The sequence below is a fragment of the Astatotilapia calliptera genome, chromosome 11 (assembly GCF_900246225.1).
Source record: "Astatotilapia calliptera chromosome 11, fAstCal1.2, whole genome shotgun sequence".
Classification (NCBI taxonomy): Eukaryota; Metazoa; Chordata; class Actinopteri; order Cichliformes; family Cichlidae; genus Astatotilapia; species Astatotilapia calliptera.
In genome coordinates, this window is record NC_039312.1 from 36,396,999 (window position 1) to 36,418,124 (window position 21,126).

The window sequence follows — 21,126 nt, forward strand, 5'->3', positions numbered from 1 at the left end:
TGGTCTGATTTTCTCACCCAATAAAGGAATATTTCATATATCAGTCGACTCTTCATTCTATCAGACACAGTTATCACAGCTCCTACATTTGCTTTTTATACATATATGTAAGCAATGAGCCAAATTAAATAATGCCAACAAATTAAATGAACAATATTTGTCTCTTATATATAATACATCTGTATATGCCATGTAACAGATGCTTGTCTTTGAAGATTTATGGTGATAGGAAATATAAATAACTGCAACTTGAATCTTTACTGAAGCTCAGTATTTGACACAGAGTTCAAGCTCACTGCTGTAATAAATCTTAATTAATATAATAATAGATATATTAGCCATATTATATTTACATTACCAAAGTGTAATGACACTCGTCTCATGCGTGACATTAGCTAATTGTTATTTACTAGTTCATCTTAAAACTACCGTTAGATACAGAAATGAAGCCCAACAATCATGTTGTTACAGTCCCGTGGTCACAGCCTCAGATACTTAACTGAGGAGTTTGGCTCCACTCTTCTTCACAGCGTTGCTGAAGTTTGCTCCATTCGTTTATGCACAGCTCTCTGAGCTCTGCACTCCGGACCGCTGCAGCAGCTCCGTCTGCGCTCGCTTCAGCGTCCTGCCGATTGGTCCGAGCTTCAGCTGCGGGACACACGGCCTCACTCTGACTTTGGAATACTCGGATGTACGGGGAGTTCACGGTCCACTCGGATCGTCATCACTCCTGCACGGCGCTCACAGCGAGCCGTTTGCTGCTGTGCACTTTACTCTCGTCTGTTGCTGAAGTCTGCTGCGGCTTTACAAACCTAAGTCATGTTTTCTCCTCTTCTCTTTTAAAGCAGCCATACTTCTTTGGTCTATTTCTATTTGTGCTGTCATTAACTTCAGTGTTTAAGATGCTAACTGAGGCCTGTAGAGTGTGAGATGGAGCGCTTTGATATTTGCACAAATTGACTGCAGCCACACCAACATCCGCCTATGAACAATCCTTCTCACTGTAGAATGACGGACTTTCACATTGTGTGGAAATGATCTCATCGCTCCTCCCAGATTGATGGACAGCACCAAGAATATTGCTGATGTCTTTCATCCTGAGCACTGATAACACATTCTTGAATGCTGACAACATTTCTACTTTTATATAGGTGGCTGCTTCTTACCCTTGCGACAGGCGAGACCTGAGTCTGGAAACTGCCCTGGCAGGCAGAGCTGGGTTTTTCCCTTTTATAAGCACAGGTGCAGGTAATTTGTTGATCTCTTGTGTGAACCTGGAGTTGTGTGAATACTGGGTCTAAGCAGCGCTATTTGGCCTTTTTAGCTTTTCTACAACAGCTTGGTGTGGCCTTCTGTTAGTGAGGTAGTCCCCAGATAACGTTCTGCTTGAGTTTTGGCAGAGGTTTAAAGTTATTTGTACCCCAGTAGCAAGAAACTGTGTGGAAACTTGCCGGGGGCAGTTAACTGAAAAACAGACATGAGGCAAAGTGGGAGGGATATTCCTTCTGAGGTAACCTGCTCAGTGTAAGTAATGTCCCGTTTTAATTTACAGATAGCCAATGGCTGCTGGGCCGACGTCCTTGGATGTCTGTGTCTGCTGCCATGAGCTCTGAGGCTGATTTAATTTGACAGTGAAGAGCTGAGAACTGTTCTGATGGTTGTGGCTGTTTATTTGGTCTATTTGTTAATTATCTCATCGTATCAGCACCCATTAATGTACGGATTGTGTTTTAGCACCGCAGACAGCGAAGGCGCCACGTGGAAGCTGATCCTTTTTCTCGCCGCTTTTACATGTACATAGAATAAAATAGAATACAAATGCTATTTTATTCAATTGTGTATATAGTATTTTATTCTATTCTATTGTGTACAGTATCTTATTGATATTTTATTCCAGTCTTTATTTTTTTCTAATTTTTCTATGTAACTTTGCACTGTCCACGCGTGGGACTAATAAAGGTTATATTATCTTACCGCGGTGACGGGCATTGAAGAGTTTCTATGACACATCGTCAAGTGTGGATTGCCGTTTAATGTGTTCGTTTTTAATATATTCCCCTCAGCGCTTGTCTGTCTCCCACCTACAATTGTCTTGTGTGCTCCTGTTACCTGTTTAGAACAGTTGTTTTTGTATTAGGATTAGCCTTGTGGACTGACTGCATACCTACGGCTCATTCCTACTGCAATGGGTGCCTCCCTCGGGTAACACCATGTTGATGCCTATAGAACTAGTAACAGTGGGCTTGGTTTTTTCACAGGATTATATATAAATAAAAGTGAACTGAGGGGGTCATAGGTTCAGCTGTGAGATGAGGACACGCCCCAGTTTCCAACGATTTTTCCACCTGTTTATTAATAAAGGTGCTTCTGATTTAAAACCTGCTAACATCTCAGAATAAAATGAGTGAACTGACTTTTTCTGCCCAAGCTGCTCCTTTAACAGGGTCCCCTCGTGCTGAAACAGGTGTAGTGTATAACATTACAGATTTGTTTTTCAGTACTTACAGTGTGAACTGGTTTCTTTGGAGTATCATAAACAATAAACCAATGTTTCTCAACACAAGTTCAATCAAAATATCATCTCTGAAAGTACAGACACAGGAAACGGGTAAAATAAAGATGGGTTTCCACAGATATACCAACTATTATATTGACTATAGATCATTACAGTACATACAGCGCAGTAGGTAGTTTTACACGTTATCAATCAAACAGGAGCGTATAAATAAATATGTCAGCTTTATGAATGAAAACAAGTTAGTTTGCAGCAGGACGTTTGTGTCTTCATCTGGTAGCAGGAGGAAAATGGAAATGACCTCAGTGCAAATTGTGCATCTGTAAACATCAAAGGAGTCTGATTATTTCTCTTTAGGCCAGTTCAGGTCTGAGTGGAGGAGAGGATGAGAAATTCGGAGGAATCTGAGGAGCTTTCTGTGGCTAAACATTCAGACAATTAAATGAAGGTAAGGAGAGCTTCACCCACAAGTTTCAACTTCAACCTGCTGGAAATCTCTGAGGGAGCTACAACGGTGAAACGAATTACCACGTGTATGAGCAAATATGTTAAAGAGCTCTAGTATTGGGTAATTTCAGTTATCCTTTCTTTTATTCATTAAGCTGATCTTGGGTTGGAGTTCTTCATCGAGCTTTCCTTGGATGTAAGAATTTTACACCAATATTGTGGATCTCCTACTGGTCATCCAGAGGTACTGCAGTTTGTCTGTGGCAAAACGATGCAACAGGAAGCTGTTCATCTGTTTGCCACACTATAAAGAAGTAATCGTGACTGTCACTGGAAGACATTAAACACTGTATATCAAATTATGGCCCACTAGGCCAGAACCAACCCACCGACTGCTCCAGGACTTTAGTCAAATGCGTGGCTGACTGCGGTGATACCAGCATTTACTTTGCATGGAAAATTTCAAGTACTTCTGCATGATGTTTGACTCATAAAGAATAAATATCAACGTTTTCTAGTTCAAAAATACTCAACATTAACATTTTATGCTTTTGAGGACCCACTGTAACCTACAAGTTGTAATGCACATGCACCGTATGAAAAGCAGGTGATCGCTGTGTCAGTTACATATGTCATATGGTTTATTAGGAACTGAAGGCATGCAGATGGTGTAAATAATCTTCCTTCTGAATTTAATTTAAATTTTAGATGTTTTAAGAACTCCCCCTTGTATGTCAGCACAGTGGCCATGCTGATCAGGGGGAGCCGGGCCTCTGCACAAACAAGGTAAGTATATCCTCATAACTCACTGTATTTAAAGTGATTTTCAAGCACTTTGGTTTCTTAAAGATGCCAGAACAGTATTTGTGATCAAGAATACGTAGTTTGATTTAAAATGCAGCTTTCGTACTAATATGTTAAAACAAATTAGGACTACCTGTGAAGACACTGCTGACAAGCGTCACGCAATGTCACTGAACAGCCACATAAAGCACCATTACTTAATTTAATACAGGTTTGTAAACAGCTTCGTAAGAAAATAAGGTCTCACATGTTGATCGTTATTTAGTTTCTTGGATTTAATATTTATTTTATTCGAATTTTGAAAGCAGTACAATTTGATATTTTCTACTTGTTATTTTCAGAGCCCATGATCTTGCACATGATCTGCGTGTGGACGAACACGTCCATGAACACGTCTCTGCGTGTGGACGAACACGTCTCTGCGTGTGGACGAACACGTCTCTGCGTGTGGACGTACACGTCTGCGTGTGGACGTACACGTCTATGAACACGTCTCTGCGTGTGGACGTACACGTCTAGGAACTCTCTATATACTTGAGTCTCATCAGAAACGCTTTTTCAATAACCTAAAAAAGAAGTCTAATCAACTTAATACTGCTATCACCTGCATGAACCTGCACAGACATGCACACGTCATCATATTCTCAGAATAATCTGATTCCTGAAGATGTGATGTTATATATGAAAGGTAATCGGTAAGGTGATAGAGTCTAACTGCATGTTGCAATGATCTTTAATGTTGGTTGGATTAAACTCATACTGACCTCACAGTTTCACACCAGGAACAGACAAAACCTGTATTAAACCTAAACTCTTCTCAGGTGAATTGAGTCCTTGTTGGTGCAGCTCTCCTTAAAGACCACACCATGGTATTAATTTGAGTTCATCTGTGATGATCTAATGGAGATGCTTCACAGTAAATCAACCCCTGATAAGTCTCTGCAGCTACCCTTTGCTTTGCTCCCTTGTCTTCATTCATCAATCCCCGTTGGACTCAATGACTTTTTCCGCCAGAATCTCCTGGAAGGTCGAAAGCTGCTTCATCTGCTCTGTCTGCATTGAGTGTCTCCTCATCAGCTTCTTCTTCATCTTGAAGTCTGGGCCCCGTTTGGGTGAGGCTGGGGCTACTGGAACCAGGATCTTGTGTCCGGAGTTGATGGGGGAGGTGGGTTTCCCATTGGCCCGGATGTCAGGGATGGGTCTCTGCGGGTTGATGTTAAGCGGAGGCAAGAAGCCGGGCCTGGTGTGGGAGATGTGGTCCAGCAGCAGGGTCCCAGAGCCCCGGCGCTCCAGGAGCCCTGGGCCACGCCGTCGCATAGTGATGGGAGAAACTGAGTTGGGGATGTTTTCCAGAGACTCCCTGGAAGAACTGGTGACCAGGGACAAGGGGGAAGCGTTGTACCTCCTCCGTTCTACCGAAATCCTCCCAGAGTCCGGTGATCCAGGAATGGACTCTGGACAAAGGTGGGTATCTGACTCATAGTGCTCCATCCGTGTGAGCTTGGGGTGAGCTAGGGCTCGGGCCACAACTGTCCCAGGTCCAGCAGCGTTCTCCTGGGATTCTGGAGCTGTGTTCCTGCGGTAGAGGATCTGGTGCTGCTGCACTTTGTCAGCCCACGATGGACCAGACAGCCCTGCGCAGTCCTCAGAGCAGGATCGGTCAATGAGTTTAGGGGATGTGGGGTCGTGCGTCTCAATGCTGTGACGCCGTGACAATAGTGGCCTCACCGGCTCTGTGACAGTCAGTCCGTTCATCTCTGTGATCGTCTTGTTCAGGTTGCTGTTGCCCTCCTCCTCCTCCAGACCTCCATCCACCCGGTCCTGGGGAACCCCACTGAGAACTGAAGGTGCCACCAGGCCCCACGGTTCTGAGTTCAGACGCTTAAGCAGTTTACGGGGAGGTGGCCTCTTCTCACCTGGAGGTCGAGCTGAAGGTAAAGGTAATGCTGAGGTGAGTTTGAAGCTGAAGATCCCTTCCTCATCTTTGTCTCCTGCAGGGGAGGAGGTGCCAATCTCCACCTCAGAGGGTGACATACAGGCAGGAGACAGTTTGTCCACAATGCCTGGGGATGGTGGGGAGTTGAGGTACTGTTTGGTCTTCTTGGTGCCTGACGGAGATGTGTCGGTGGTGATGATGATCACCTCCTTGCCCTTGGCCTTGCAGGAGTCCAGCAGAACCTGCAGGGTGTCACGGTCCCCTTTGTTGATGGCGTGGACAAGAGCAGAGGAACCAGAGTAGTCTTTGAGGCTGGGATCGGCTCCGTTCTCCAGCAGCAGTGACACCACCTCCTTTCCTGCCTGCTCTGCACAGGCATGCATCAGCGCTGTCCGGCCACTCTTATCGGGGATGTTCGGGTCAGCTCCTTTCTCCAACAGATACCTCACCATCCTCTGCCGGGTCTGTGGGTCATCGTAGCTTGCTAAGCAGGCAGCAGAGATGGGCGTCTCGCCACGCTCATTGCCCTCATTGATGTAAGCGCCACCCTCGAGCAGCAGGCGGGTCAGCCTCAACTTCCCCTGGAAGACAGCTTTGAGGAGGGCATTCCCCTCAGTCTGCAGGGGTCCTCCATCGCCCATGATCCCTTGCCTCTCCTCAGACCTCCTGCCCACAGGATGCTGGCTTAATGCTGAATCTCCATCCTCCTTGATAAGTTACATGACCTGCAGAAAAAGTACATTGAGGTGAGTCCACCTGAATAAAAAAAACATGCTAACATGATGGAACCAAAGATACTATTTAAATTCTATGGAGTTTTTAACCACTGATATTTATTGAAACTCTTTCTGAGTTGACGTCAGTAATAACTTCCTCATCCTATTCTCATCAATTCTGTTGTACATGTACAATGACAATAAAAGACTATCTTATTGTATTCTCCAAATCATCAATGTGACTTATAAACCCTTCTTTCCTACAAGACTGCTCAAAGAATTCCTACCATTAATCAATACTTCAATCTTAAATATGTTCAACCTATCTCTGCCTTGAAGCTGGCAGTAGTAGGTTTCAGAGCTCATCACAGCACAGAAACAGCTTTACAGGGAGTGCAGAATTATTAGGCAAATTAGTATTTTGTCCACATCATCCTCTTCATGCATGTTGTCTTATTCCAAGCTGTATAGGCTCGAAAGCCTACTACCAATTAAGCATATTAGGTGAGGTGCATCTCTGTAATGAGAAGGGGTGTGGTCTAATGACATCAACACCCTATATCAGGTGTGCATAATTATTAGGCAACGTCCTTTCCTTTGGCAAAATGAGTCAAAAGAAGGACTTGACAGGCTCAGAAAAGTCAAAAATAGTGAGATATCTTGCAGAGGGATGCAGCAGTCTCAAAATTGCAAAGCTTCTGAAGCGTGATCATCGAACAATCAAGCGTTTCATTCAAAATAGTCAACAGGGTCGCAAGAAGCGTGTGGAAAAACCAAGGCGCAAAATAACTGCCCATGAACTGAGAAAAGTCAAGCGTGCAGCTGCCAAGATGCCACTTGCCACCAGTTTGGCCATATTTCAGAGCTGCAACATCACTGGAGTGCCCAAAAGCACAAGGTGTGCAATACTCAGAGACATGGCCAAGGTAAGAAAGGCTGAAAGACGACCACCACTGAACAAGACACACAAGCTGAAACGTCAAGACTGGGCCAAGAAATATCTCAAGACTGGTTTTTCTAAGGTTTTATGGACTGATGAAATGAGAGTGAGTCTTGATGGGCCAGATGGATGGGCCCGTGGCTGGATTGGTAAAGGGCAGAGAGCTCCAGTCCCACTCAGACGCCAGCAAGGTGGAGGTGGAGTACTGGTTTGGGCTGGTATCATCAAAGATGAGCTTGTGGGGCCTTTTTGGGTTGAGGATGGAGTCAAGCTCAACTCCCAGTCCTACTGCCAGTTTCTGGAAGACACCTTCTTCAAGCAGTGGTACAGGAAGAAGTCTGCATCCTTCAAGAAAAACATGATTTCCATGCAGGACAATGCTCCATCACACGCGTCCAAGTACTCCACAGCGTGGCTGGCAAGAAAGGGTATAAAAGAAGAAGAACTAATGACATGGCCTCCTTGTTCACCTGATCTGAACCCCATTGAGAACCTGTGGTCCATCATCAAATGTGAGATTTACAAGGAGGGAAAACAGTACACCTCTCTGAACAGTGTCTGGGAGGCTGTGGTTGCTGCTGCACGCAATGTTGATGGTGAACAGATCAAAACACTGACAGAATGCATGGATGGCAGGCTTTTGAGTGTCCTTGCAAAGAAAGGTGGCTATATTGGTCGCTGATTTGTTTTTGTTTTGTTTTTGAATGTCAGAAATGTATATTTGTGAATGTGGAGATGTTATATTGGTTTCACTGGTAAAAATAAATAATTGAAATGGGTATATATTTGTTTTTTGTTAAGTTGCCTAATAATTATGCACAGTAATAGTCACCTGCACACAGATATCCCCCTAAAATAGCTCAAACTAAAAACAAACTAAAAACTACTTCCAAAAACATTCAGCTTTGATATTAATGAGTTTTTTGGGTTCACTGAGAAAATGGTTGTTGTTCAATAATAAGATTATTTCTCAAAAATACAACTTGCCTAATAATTCTGCACTCCCTGTAGTGAAGGTTACAAATGATCTTCTTATGGCCTCTGACAGTGGACTCATCTCTGTGCTTGTCCTGCTAGACCTCAGTGCAGCGTTCGATACTGTCGACCATAATATCCTATTAGAGCGATTAGAACATGCTGTAGGTATTACAGGTACTGCACTGCAGTGGTTTGTATCATATCTATCTAATAGACATACAAGGTCTTAAATAATCAGGCCCCATCTTATCTCAATGACCTTGTAGTACCATATCACCCTATTAGAGCACTTCGCTCTCGCTCTGCAGGCCTACTTGTTGTTCCTAGAGTATTTAAAAGTAGAATGGGAGGCAGAGCCTTCAGTTTTCAGGCCCCTCTTCTGTGGAACCAGCTTCCAGTTTGGATTCAGGAGACAGACACTATCTCTACTTTCAAGATTAGGCTTCAAACTTTCCTTTTTGCTAAAGCATATAGTTAGGGCTGGACCAGGTGACCCTGAATCCTCCCTTAGTTATGCTGCAATAGACGTAGGCTGCCGGGGATTCCCATGATGCATTGAGTTTTTCCTTTCCAGTCACCTTTCTCACTCACTATGTGTTAACAGACCTCTCTGCATTGAATCATATCTGTTATTAATCTCTGTCTCTCTTCCACAGCATGTCTTTATCCTGTCTTCCTTCTCTCACCCCAACCAATCACAGCAGATGGCCCCACCCCTCCCTGAGCCTGTTTCTGCCGGTTAAAAGGGAGTTTTTCCTTCCCACTGTCGCCAAAGTGCTTGCTCATAGGGGGTCATATGACTGTTGGGTTTTTCTCTGTATCTATGAAGCACCTTGAGGCGACTTTTGTTGTCATTTGGTGCTATATAAATAAAATGTAATTGAATTGAATAGACTCCAGTTTGTGCATGTAAATGGAGAGTCCTCTTCACACACTGAGGTTAATTATGGAGTTCCACAGGGTTCAGTGCTAGGACCAATTCTGTTTACATTATACATGCTTCCCTTAGGCAGCATCATTAGAAGACATAGCATACATTTACACTGCTATGCAGATGACACCCAGCTCTATTTGTCCATGAAGCCAGATAACACACACCAATGAGTTAAACTGCAGGAATGTCTTAAAGACATAAAGACCTGGATGGCCGCTAACTTTCTGCTTCTTAATTCAGATCAAACTGAGGTTATTGTACTCGGCCCTGAAAAGCTTAGAAATATGGTATCTAAGCAGATTCTTCCTCTGGATGGCATTACCTTGGCCTCCAGTAACGCTGTGAGGAACCTTGGAGTCATGTTTGACCAGGACATGTCCTTCAACGCACATATTAAACAACTATGTAAGACTGCTTTCTTCCATTTGTGCAACATCTCTAAAGTTAGAAATATCCTGTCTCAGAGTGACGCTGAAAAAACTAGTTCATGCATTTATTACTTCCAGGCTGGACGACTGTAATTCATTATTATCAGGAAGTCCAAAAAACTCCCTGAAAAGCCTTCAGCTGATCCAAAATGCTGCAGCAAGAGTCCTGACAGGGACTAGAAAGAGAGATTTCTCCTGTATTGGCTTCCCTTCATTGGCTTCCTGTTAAATCCAGAATTCAAAATCCTGCTCCTCACATACAAGGTCTTAAATAATCAGTCAAGTCAAGTCAAGTTTATTTATAAAGCACATTTAAAAACAACCGAGGCTGACCAAAGTGCTGTACAATAAAATACAAATATAAAATACAATAAAACACAAGTACATAAAAACACCTCACTGATAAAACAATAAGTTAAAACAATAAGTTAAACCTTGCTAAAAGCCAATGAGAAGAGGTGAGTTTTAAGAGCAGTTTTAAAAGTTCCAAGGCTTGTGGAGAATCTGATGTGAGGAGGTAAACTGTTCCACAGTCTGGGTGCAGCCACAGCAAAAGGCCTCTCTCCCCTAGTCTTTAATCTGTACCTGGGAACATCTAAAAGCATCAGGTCTGCTGACCTCAGAGATCTCCTGGGGCGGTAAATGCTAAGAAGCTCTGCCAGGTAAGGAGGTGCAGTACCGTTAAGAACCTTAAAAACAAACAGTAAAATTTTAAAATCAATCCTAAAAGCAACTGGGAGCCAGTGGAGAGAGCAGAGGACCGGAGTGATGTGGTCTCTCTTTTTGGAACCGGTCAGCATGCGAGCAGCAGCGTTCTGCACCAGTTGGAGGCGATGCAGACAGGAACGATCTAAACCAGCATAAAGGGAGTTACAGTAGTCCAGCCGTGAAGTGATAAAAGCATGGACCACCCTTTCTAGATCGTTCCTGCACCGGTAGGACTTCACTTTAGCTAAAATCCGTAGATGATAAAAAGATCCCTTGACTACGGAGCTGATTTGTTTATCAAATTTAAAAGCACTGTCAAAAGTAACACCAAGGCTCTTAATGGAGGAAGTACATTCGGAAGTTAGGGGTCCCATAAAATCAAAGGAAAGGTTGGGGTCTTTAGGAAGCCCAAACACAATGACTTCAGTTTTACTTTTATTTAGATGTAGAAAGTTAAGAGCCATCCAAGTCTTAATGTCAGACAGTCAGGAGAATAACGGCTGCAGAGAGTCCTTACAGTCTAACCTCAGAGGGAGGTAGATCTGAATCAGGCCCCATCTTATCTTAATGACCTTGTAGTACCATATCACCCTATTAGAGCACTTCGCTCTCGCTCTGCAGGCCTACTTGTTGTTCCTAGAGTATTTAAAAGTAGAATGGGAGGCAGAGCCTTCAGTTTTCAGGCCCCTCTTCTGTGGAACCAGCTTCCAGTTTGGATTCAGGAGACAGACACTATCTCTACTTTCAAGATTACGCTTCAAACTTTCCTTTTTGCTAAAGCAGATAGTTAGGGCTGGACCAGTGGCTCAGTGAGCTGAACTGGCGTTTAAGAAAGGAGTAATGCAGCTGGTCAATGATGGCGGGAGATCTCTGTTAGCTCATTGAGCGTCAGCTGACACTTGTTGCCAGGTGTGGAGGTTTAATGATGTGCTTCAGTCTGAACAAACAGGTCCAGAGTTCAGCTGAGTCTATCTGCTCTCACAGCCAGAAGTGAGTGTGAGTGAGTGAGTGAGTGAGTGAGTGAGTGAGTGAGTGAGTGTGTGTGTGTGTGTGTGTGTGTGTGTGTGTGTGTGTGTGTGTGTGAGTGAGTGAGTGAGTGAGTGTGCGTGTGGTTCTTCAAGGTTCTTTATTATTATTTGTCACATGCATAGTTATACAAGTATAACACACAGTGAAATGTAGCCTGACACGCTCCTCGACATGTGCAAAAATTGTGTGTGTGTGGGGGGGGGGGTGTAGAGGAAGAATATATATATATATATATATATATATATATATATATATATATATATATATATATATATATATATATATATATATATATATACATACATATAGTATATACACTGGGTGAATGTGCAGTAGTAGCAGCAAGCAGGTGAATTCTGTACATTAATATGAATAGACATCTGACTATTTTACAGGATAGACAATATAAACATATTTAAAATTAAAGGAATTGAAATGTACATTGTGCCTTGGTTTAGTGTCTGGAAGAGTCCTGTCTCAGTCAATTATAGATGATGTGAGAGGGCGGGTGTGTGTGTTTAGGGCACGGATGGCTTGGGGATAGAAGCTCCTCTTGAGTCTCTCTGTCCTTGCCCGGAAGATGCGGAACCTTCTACCAGATTGCAGAAGTTGGAACAGTTTGTTGCCAGGATGGGACGGGTCCTTCAGTATCTGCGCTGCTCTAGTCCGGCATCTCCTGGTGTAGGTGTCCTGAAGCGGGGGGAGAGCAATCCTGCAGCAGCGTTCTGCTGTACGGATCACTCTCTGGAGAGCTTTTTGGTCCTTCACACAGCTGTTCCCGAACCACGATGTCATGTTCTGTGTGAGGATGCTCTCCACAGCGCCTGTATAGAAAATCCTGAGGATCTTTGGAGAGACCCTGAACTTCCTCAGTTGTCGTAGGTGGTACAGGCGCTGCCTAGCCTTTTTGGTCTGGACCTGAATGTGGGCAGCCCATGTCAGGTCTGAGGAGATGTGGACACCAAGATACTTGAAGGACTGCACCCTCTCCACTGGAGCTCCATTGATGATAATGGGCTTGTAGTCTCTGTGCTGACCCCTTCTGAAGTCCACCACCAGCTCCTTGGTCTTGCTGACGTTCAGCTGGAGGTGGTTGTCCTGGCACCACGATGCCAGATTCTTCACTTCATCCATGTAGGCCGCCTCATCGTTGTTGGAGATGGCACCCAACACCACTGTGTCGTCAGCAAACTTCACAATGGTGTTGGAGCCATGGGTGGCCACACAGTCTGAAGTGTAGAGGGAGTAGAGCAGTGGCGAGAGGACACATCCCTGAGGTGCTCCTGTGTTGATGGTGATGCTGTTGGAGAAGCACCTGCCCACCCTCACCACCTGAGTTCTGCCAGTGAGGAAGTCCAACACCCATGCACACAGACGGCTGTTAAGTCCCAGATCCCTCAGCTTTGTGAACAGTCTGCAGGGCACTATTGTGTTAAACGCTGAACTGTAATCAACAAACAGCATTCGCACATAGTTACCCTGTTTCTTGTCCACGTGGCTGAGAGTGGTGTGTAGGACGTGGGCGATGGCATCCTCTGTGGATCTGTTGGATCTGTAGGCAAACTGCAGCGGATCTGTGGTGTCTGGGATGGAGGAGGAGATGATGTTCTTCAGCAGCCTCTCAAACACCTTCATTACTACTGAGGTCAGTGCAACTGGCTGGTAATCGTTCAGGGATGAGGGTTTGCTGTTCTTGGGCACAGGGATGATGGTGGATCTTTTGAAGCATGTGGGGACCACAGATTTCGCCAGGGACTCGTTGAAGATGTAAGTGAACACACCTGCTAGCTGGTCAGCACAGCAGCGCAGCAGACGGCCGGTGATGCCGTCTGGCCCCGCCGCTTTCCTTGTGTTCACTCTCCTCAGTGCCGCTCGGACGTCATGCTCCGCGATGCTGGTCACCGGTCTCTCGCTGATGACATCACGGTCCTCGGTAGTCAGGCGGTAGATAGCATTAGCCGCCTGGCTAACCTCGAAACGGGCGTAGAACCGATTCAGCTCATTGGTGAATGCAGAGTCGGTGTGTGTGTGTGTGTGTGTGTGTGTGTGTGTGTGTGTGTGTGTGTGTGTGTGTGTGTGTGTATTTCTTTAGCTTTGAGCCAGCTAAGAGCAGCACTTACACTTACAGGTGAGGAAGATGATGGTGAATCCTAAGGAGAGTGTTTTGTTCATGATGAGTTGTTCTTGTTATGTTTATGCCCAAAGTCTGAAAAATTGACCGCAAACTGAATGCATGTTTATGGATCAGGACCACTAGGCTAAGGCTAAGAACCACCTGAAGTCTGTAAGTACGTTCAACATATGTCGAACACCAGAGGAACACTTCTAACACTCTTTGTTTGTGTTTGCTGTGATGGCTCAAACTAATTAAAAAAAATCTGGTTAAATACCATATTTCTTTACCATAAGTTTGGGTGTCATCCTCGACAGTGCTTTATCTTTCAATTCACACATTAATAATGTTACTCGGTCTGCACATTTTCCAATTGCGCAACATTAATCGTCTCCGTCCTTTTCTCACCCCACATGCCACTGCCATTCTTGTCCACAGCCTTGTTACTTCCCGGATTGATTATTGTGATTCACTTCTCTTTGGTCTTACTCAAAAATCCACCAACAAGCTCCAACGCGTCCAGAACTCTGCTGCCCGTATCATCACCAGGACCCCTTCTGTCCACCACATCACTCCTGCCTTGCAGCAGCTTCATTGGCTCCCGGTCAAATATCGCATCAATTTCAAAATACTCTTGTACACATTTAAGACTATTCATCATCTCTCTCCTCCATATCTCTCTGACCTGGTTAAGATCGCCGCCCCATCTCATTGCCTCAGATCTTCTTCTTCCCTTTCACTCTCCGTCCCTTCCCCCCGTCTTGCAACCATGGGGAGCAGGGCTTTCAGCTGCTCTGCTCCACGACTCTGGAATTCCCGACCTCCTGATTTAAGAAACATCTCTTCCTTCTCTCTCTTTAAGTCCAAACTCAAAACCCACTTGTACAAATAGTTTACCCACATAACCTCTCCACTCTGCTCTTTTATTAGTTTATGTCTTATGCTTTTATGATTCTGTAAACTGCTTGCTTTTATTCTACTATGTACAGTGACCTTGAGTGTTTTGAAAGGCGTTTTCAAATAAAATGTATTATTATTATTATTATTAGATACCATATTTCTAAGCTTTTCAGGGCCGAGTACAATAACCTCAGTTTGATCTGAATTAAGAAGCAGAAAGTTAGCAGCCATCCAGGTCTTTATGTCTTTAAGACATTCCTGCAGTTTAACTCATTGGTGTGTGTTATCTGGCTTCATGGACAGATAGAGCTGGGTGTCATCTGCATAGCAGTGTAAATGTATGCTATGTCTTCTAATGATGCTGCCTAAGGGAAGCATGTATAATGTAAACAGAATTGGTCCTAGCACTGAACCCTGTGGAACTCCATAATTAACCTCAGTGTGTGAAGAGGACTCTCCATTTACATGCACAAACTGGAGTCTATTAGATAGATATGATACAAACCACTGCAGCACAGTACCTGCAGTAAAGCTGTGTCTGTGCTGTGATGAGCTCTGAAACCTGACTGAAACTCTTCAAATAAACCATTCCTCTGCAGATGATCTGTTAGCAACTACTCTTTCAAGAATGTTTGATATGAAAGGAAAGTTGGAGATTGATCTATAATTAGCTAAAACTGCTGGGCCTAGAGATGGTTTTTCAAGTAACAGTTTAACTACTATGTTTACCCTTAGCCAGCAGTTTTAAATTTCCTTCAATGTCGCCTGCTCTGGCCCCTGGAAGACAATTGACTATGGTTGCTGGTGTCTCTAGCTTCACATGTCTGAGAACAGAATCACCAATTACCAGAGTTTGACCACCGGCGGGTGTGTCGCCGAGTGGGGAAAAACGGTTAGACACATGAACAGGTTGGTGGTGTACCTGGGGCTTCTGTTTAAGAGCTCAGCACCTGTTATCTCAATCTCTACCCCATCTCGGCCCATTATCTTGGATACTTTCTCTCCTGTTTCACTATCTGAGCTGGTAAAATTAGTGAATTCAGTGAAAGCATCCTCCTGTTCACTTGACATTGTACCTGCATCATTTTTCAAAATGTCTTCCAGTTTATTGGCCCATGTGTGCTCACTTTAATCAACTCTTCACTGGCGTCTGGTATAGTTCCGGTTTATTTTAAAAAACGCTGCAATTCTCCCACTTTAAAAAAAAACCTCAGCTAGACCCCTCTCTTTGGAGCAGCTACAGACCTATCTCTAAGTTACCGTTAATCGCTAAGCTTCTAGAAAAGGTTGTGGCTAAGCAACTTATGGCAGCTCTAGATAAACATGGCATTTACGATAAGTTTCAGTCCGGTTTTCGTCGATTTCACTCCACGGAGACAGCTCTTCTTAGGGTCTCAAGCGATATCTTGATGAATAATGATGCAGGAAAATGCTCTGTTCTACTCGTGTTGGACCTCACATCGGCTTTCGACACAGTTGACCATCACATCCTCATTGAAAGGCTGAAAAATTGGGTTGGTGTATCTGGAACTGCATTAGAGTGGTTCTCCTCTTATCTCCATCACCGATCCTTTTCTGTGGTAGTCTCCGATTTTAGGTCATCCTCTACCTCCCTTACTTATGGTGTCCCTCAGGGGTCAGTTTTGGGGGCTTTATTGTTTTTAATACATCTTCTCCCCCTCCAGAATATAATGGGCTCTTTTGAGGACATTTCTTATCACTGTTACGCTGATGACATTCAGTTGTACGTTTCTTTTATGCCCGAGGATTTATCTAAGCTTTAGCATCTGAATGATTGCTTAGATTCGATCAAACGTTGGATGGCTGCAAATTTTCTCCAACTCAACGAGGTGAAAACCGGAGTCCTCGTATGCGCCCCTGATAGGTTTCTATCGCAGATAGTGAAAGCCCTCGGTCCTCTCTCACTCTGTGTTAAATCCTCTATCAGGAATTTGACTCGAGTCTCACATTGGATGGGCATGTGAAATCTCTGGTTCGGTCTTGTTTTTATCGTTTAAGAAATGTGGCTAAGCTAAGCCCGGTTTTATCTCGCTCTGAACTGGAGATTGCTATACATGCATTTATTTCGTCACGCTTGGATTATTGTAATCCACTGTTTATGTGTCTAAGCAAAGGTTCTCTGGATCGTCTGCAGGTTGTGCAAAACACTGCAGCTAGGCTTTTGACAAAATCCTCCAAGTACTCACATGTGACACCGTTGTTATCTCAGTTACACTGGCTTCCTGTTAAATTTAGAGTCAATTTTAAGATCCTGGTCTTGACCTACAGAGCTGTGCACGGACTGGCACCAGCCTACATCTTTGATCTGCTACAGCCCTATGTCCCTAGCAGGTCTTTGAGGTCATCTGATCAGGGCTTACTTGCTTTAAAAACACTAAGAGGAGGACTAAGGGTGACAGAGCTTTTGCCGCTGTGGCCCCGAGACTGTGGAACTCTCTCCCCCAACATTAAGAACTGTGGACTCAGCAGCTGTTTTTAAAAAACAACTCAAAACTCACCTTTTTAAAACTACTTTTGGTTAATTTTTTGCCTGTTTTATTTTCTCTTTTTAAATCTTTTTATGACTTGTAATCTTATGTGCAGCACTTTGTGATTCTATCTCGAAAGGTGCTATATAAATAAAAAATTATTTATTTATTTAAGACTATGCTTACTCCTCACCGTCACTCAGCCGTCCTGTTTCCCCGGTTGCCCGGGGCAGTCTCCCAGGGGACAGCTAGTGGGGCCTACGCTATCTTCGGCTGCACCGGCTACAGGGGCCTTGCTAGCTACAGATTTTTCAAGGGTTCTAAGCCGAGTCTCCATTTCAGTAATCCTGGCCTCCAGAGCTGTAAATAGGCTACATTTATTACAAGTATCATTACTGCTAAAGGAGGCCAAGGAGTAACTAAACATCTGACACAATGAGCAGGAAAGTGCAGGAGGGACAGGTGAAGAGGCCATGCTGCTAACGAGTTGGCTACGAGCTAAGCTAAGCTAGTGAAACCCTAAAGCAACCGTAAGTGAATATAAACAGTGTTGGGGAGTAATGGAATACATGTAACACTGTTCCGCATTTAAAATACAAATATGAGTACCGTAATTGTCGGGCTATAAGCCGCTACTTTTTGCACGAGCTTTGAACCCTGCGGCTTTTAGTCAGGTGCGGCTTTTCTATGGATTGTCCATGATTTTTGTGATATCGTAAGACGATTTGTTTTGTGTGTTCCGCTGTTGTACGGCACTACGTTGCCTGGCGGAAGGATCGGGGTTCAAGAGTGGTATGTTGGTCACATGTCCATCCGCCAGGCAACATAGTGCCATACAAGTAGCGCGAAAAACAAACTTCAAAGTAGCGCTACGCGTTCAGCGGGAGTCGTGGATGACCAGCGGCGATAAACTTGCGAAAAGCAAGTTATGCTCAACTCCACCGGTGGATTCTGACAGCGTGGAAAAGTGTGAAAACATCCACGATCACCAACGGATTTCGAAGGGCTGGACTGCTGCATGATGGAGAGGAGGACACCGCCACGGCCCTTCTGAGGGTGTTCGACTCTGACAACGAGGATTTCTTTTGTTTTGAAAGTGACAACGAAGGAGAGAAGCTGAGAGTGGATGACGAAGCCATCCTGAGCCTGTTCGTTTCCGACACTGGAGGAGAGGACTTTGGTGGTTTTAGTGGCAGGAAGATGGTGGTGAATGACTGACTTTTCTTCTTGTTAAAGCCGTGTCACTGCACCTGAGCCTAAAAGGTAGTCCGAATCTATTTTTCTGGTGTGCTGTAGGTTATTGTTATGTACTACATGTGCAAATATGTACCCATAACTTGTTTTTCAAAATATTAATAAAAGGGGTGTGTCTCCAAACAGCCATCTCTTTCCTGACAATTCCCTTTGTGCATATTCTCTTACATATGATAAGTCAACATTGAAATACCTGCGGCTTTTGGTCAGGTGCGGCTAATGTATGTACAAAACAGGATTTTCCCCTGATTTTAGCTTGTGCGGCTAATATTCAGGTGCGCTTTGTAGTCCGGGAAATACGGTAATTGTATTCCATTACAGTTACCGTTTAAAAAGGTGGTATTCAGAATACAGTTACTTTGTTGAAATAAAGGGATTACACAGCGGTCTTTTCCTGTTTCATATGTTCAGCTATGCACCCTCTGTATATCTCGCTAGCAAAGTTGACCCAGACAAAAGTAAAGCTAGTTTTCAGCTAGAGCCCGACATGAACCCGACGTATTAGTCAGAGGTCCCTTTACTACGGTTCGGAGCCGCGGACCTGTTTTATATACGCGCCGAATAGTTTTCTGCACGAGATCGCTGCAAAAAGTGCAGCCTTACCTAATGTCCACCTACTGTTACTCATTTATATTAAGATTTAAACATCTGGTTGGTGTGGAGAGTAACCTTCAGTAATAGTAATAAATCACACAGCAATAGGACATTCATGTAGTTGTAAAAAGCATGATAATATATTAAGTAATCCAAAGTATTCAGAATACACTACTGTCATTGAGTAACGTAACGGAATAAGTTACAAAATACATTTTGTACTCTGTAGTGGAATACATTTTAAAAGTAACCTTCCCAACACTGAATATAAATTAATGAGTAAATACACCAAGAGTGTGTTTCAGAGGACGCACATGAAGACAACACTACGAAATAAGAAGTTACTATAAGTTTTGTATTAAATTGCTACACAGATATACTACGGAAAAACACCACTGTGTTGGAACAGGAACAGGAAGTGATACTCTACTGCAGAGAGAACGAACACCAAGTGACAGTATGTGTACTGCATATATGCCTGCGACCTGATGAAGGTCGGATAGACCAACGTGTGTGCAGCAGTTACATGTAACTGTTTCATGAAGCAATAAGGCAAAAAATATTGAGATGACAAGCTGAGTCTGAAGGAAATAAAACACAAAAACGGGCTGTTATTTGTGTGTGTCTGTGTGTGTGCATTTTTACAATGTTTACATATCCTTATGGGGACCAAAAATTGGCATGCTACTATACTTGTGGGAACCATCAGTCACTTATGGAGACAACGTTTGAAGACATTTCTGAGGTTCAAAACGGGGTTTTCGTGTCAGGGTTACAGGCAGCTAGGGAAAGTATTACGTCAATTATGTCCTCACTAACATATGAAAACAAGTATGTGTGTGTGTGTGTGTCTCTGTGTGTGAGGTAGTGTTTCTACTGCAGCATACCATGTAGTACTACAGGACACTATTAGAGATCGATCCCTGATCACTGATAGATTAGATAGATTACTGATTACGTCACGTGTCCCCACGGTCACCTGGCACACAGGTGGAACCTCCGACTCATGACGACAACGATGATGATGATGATGATGAAGGTGAGCTGTGGAGGAATGCGGATCTCTCGGTTTCTACGTCACTGCGCTGCTGTGACGCACGCGGATCTATATTTACACACGCATGAGACACGTGCACGCGCGTGTCCCATCGCAACGCGCGTGCACCAAGATGAAGATAAACGATCTTTCTATAGCTTCATCATCATCATCCTCAAACATCTCGAGGCATCACAGCGATCAAACGGACCCACACATGCACGCGCGTGGTACCGGTCCCGGGAGCGGCGATGCTGGTGGCGATAACGATGATGAAGATGGAGCAGAGCTGCAATGATGGAACTGATGAAGGTGTGTTTGGTGTTCTTACCCCGGCATAAAGAAGCCTCTTTATCGACTCACCGACCGTTTGAGTCCGTCACCGACCGCTGCTGTTTACCGACGGACTGACGGAGCGCTCCTCCTCCTCCTGCGCGTCTTCCTCCTCCTCTTCCTCCTCAGTCTCAGCGGCTTACAACGGATTCACCCCCCCACCCCCACCGATGGTTAACGGCACAACCGGACATTTTAAACATTTCTCCCTGATCAATAACCTGATCAGACTGAAGCTCTGTCTTTAGTTCCGCTGCTTCATTTTAATAGAAATCACCTGTTAGATGGCCACGGCGTTTCCATGGCAACCGTACACTTCCTGTTCGCACGAGGGAGAGTTTTGCTGCTAAAAAAACATTTCAGCGCAGACCAGCGATTATTATGGGATGTTTGTAACTGTAAGAAAGCAGGTCAGAGACTCTTCATCTCATCATCATCTTCATTATTATCATCATTTTTTATTTTTTTATTACCTGAAGATAAAAATAAAATACTGCAGCGCTCGCGCGCGCACACACACGCACACGCACACAGTGGTGCTATTATGGAAACAGTTTCTATGGTAACTGATGTCCTGAATTCCTGCAGAAGTGTTCCCACGGTGACACACACACACACACACACGGCGTGTGTTTAATGCTAGCATTTTAACGAATCAGCTGATGTGTTTTTGCTGAACATGCTGGAACCTCCTCACCTCACCAAATTCAGAAACCTTCATCATCCTCATCCTCACAGGGATGCTGAAACAGGGGTGTTCTCCTGTCTCTTTGAGGGTTCTCCAGGTTCCTCATCCGGTTAACTGGTGATAATAAACCTGCCATTGCCATGAATGTTGGTTTATCTCGTTGTGTCAGATTGGCCACCTGTCCAGTTGTACTCCACCTTTCAGCCTATGACAGCTGGAATAGGCTCCACCCCTCCACGACCCTGAAGTATCTTAGCATAGAATCTCAGTGACACAGAGGAGCA

General features: G+C 44.2%; 1 protein-coding gene across 2 annotated transcripts; it reads right to left on the reverse strand.

Moving 5' to 3' along the window:
* Window positions 1–2,334: 2,334 nt before the first annotated feature.
* Window positions 2,335–20,590, reverse strand: ankrd34a (ankyrin repeat domain 34A). Of its 2 annotated transcripts, none has more exons than XM_026185621.1 (2): window positions 20,185–20,590; window positions 2,335–6,427 (listed from the first exon to the last, which is right to left on the reverse strand). In XM_026185621.1, the coding sequence occupies exon 2, from the start codon at window positions 6,341–6,343 to the stop codon at window positions 4,745–4,747; it is 1,599 nt and encodes a 532-aa protein (XP_026041406.1). In that variant the 5' UTR covers window positions 6,344–6,427; window positions 20,185–20,590; the 3' UTR covers window positions 2,335–4,744. The 2 variants fall into 2 exon arrangements, with proteins under 2 accessions (XP_026041406.1, XP_026041404.1); XM_026185619.1 differs by having other exon boundaries at window positions 20,153–20,590.
* Between the last annotated feature and the right edge of the window lie 536 nt (window positions 20,591–21,126).

Excerpts from the sequence above, each read along its gene's own strand:
- ankrd34a (XM_026185621.1), bottom strand. The coding sequence starts at position 6,343 with ATGGGCGATGGAGGACCCCTGCAGACTGAGGGGAATGCCCTCCTCAAA.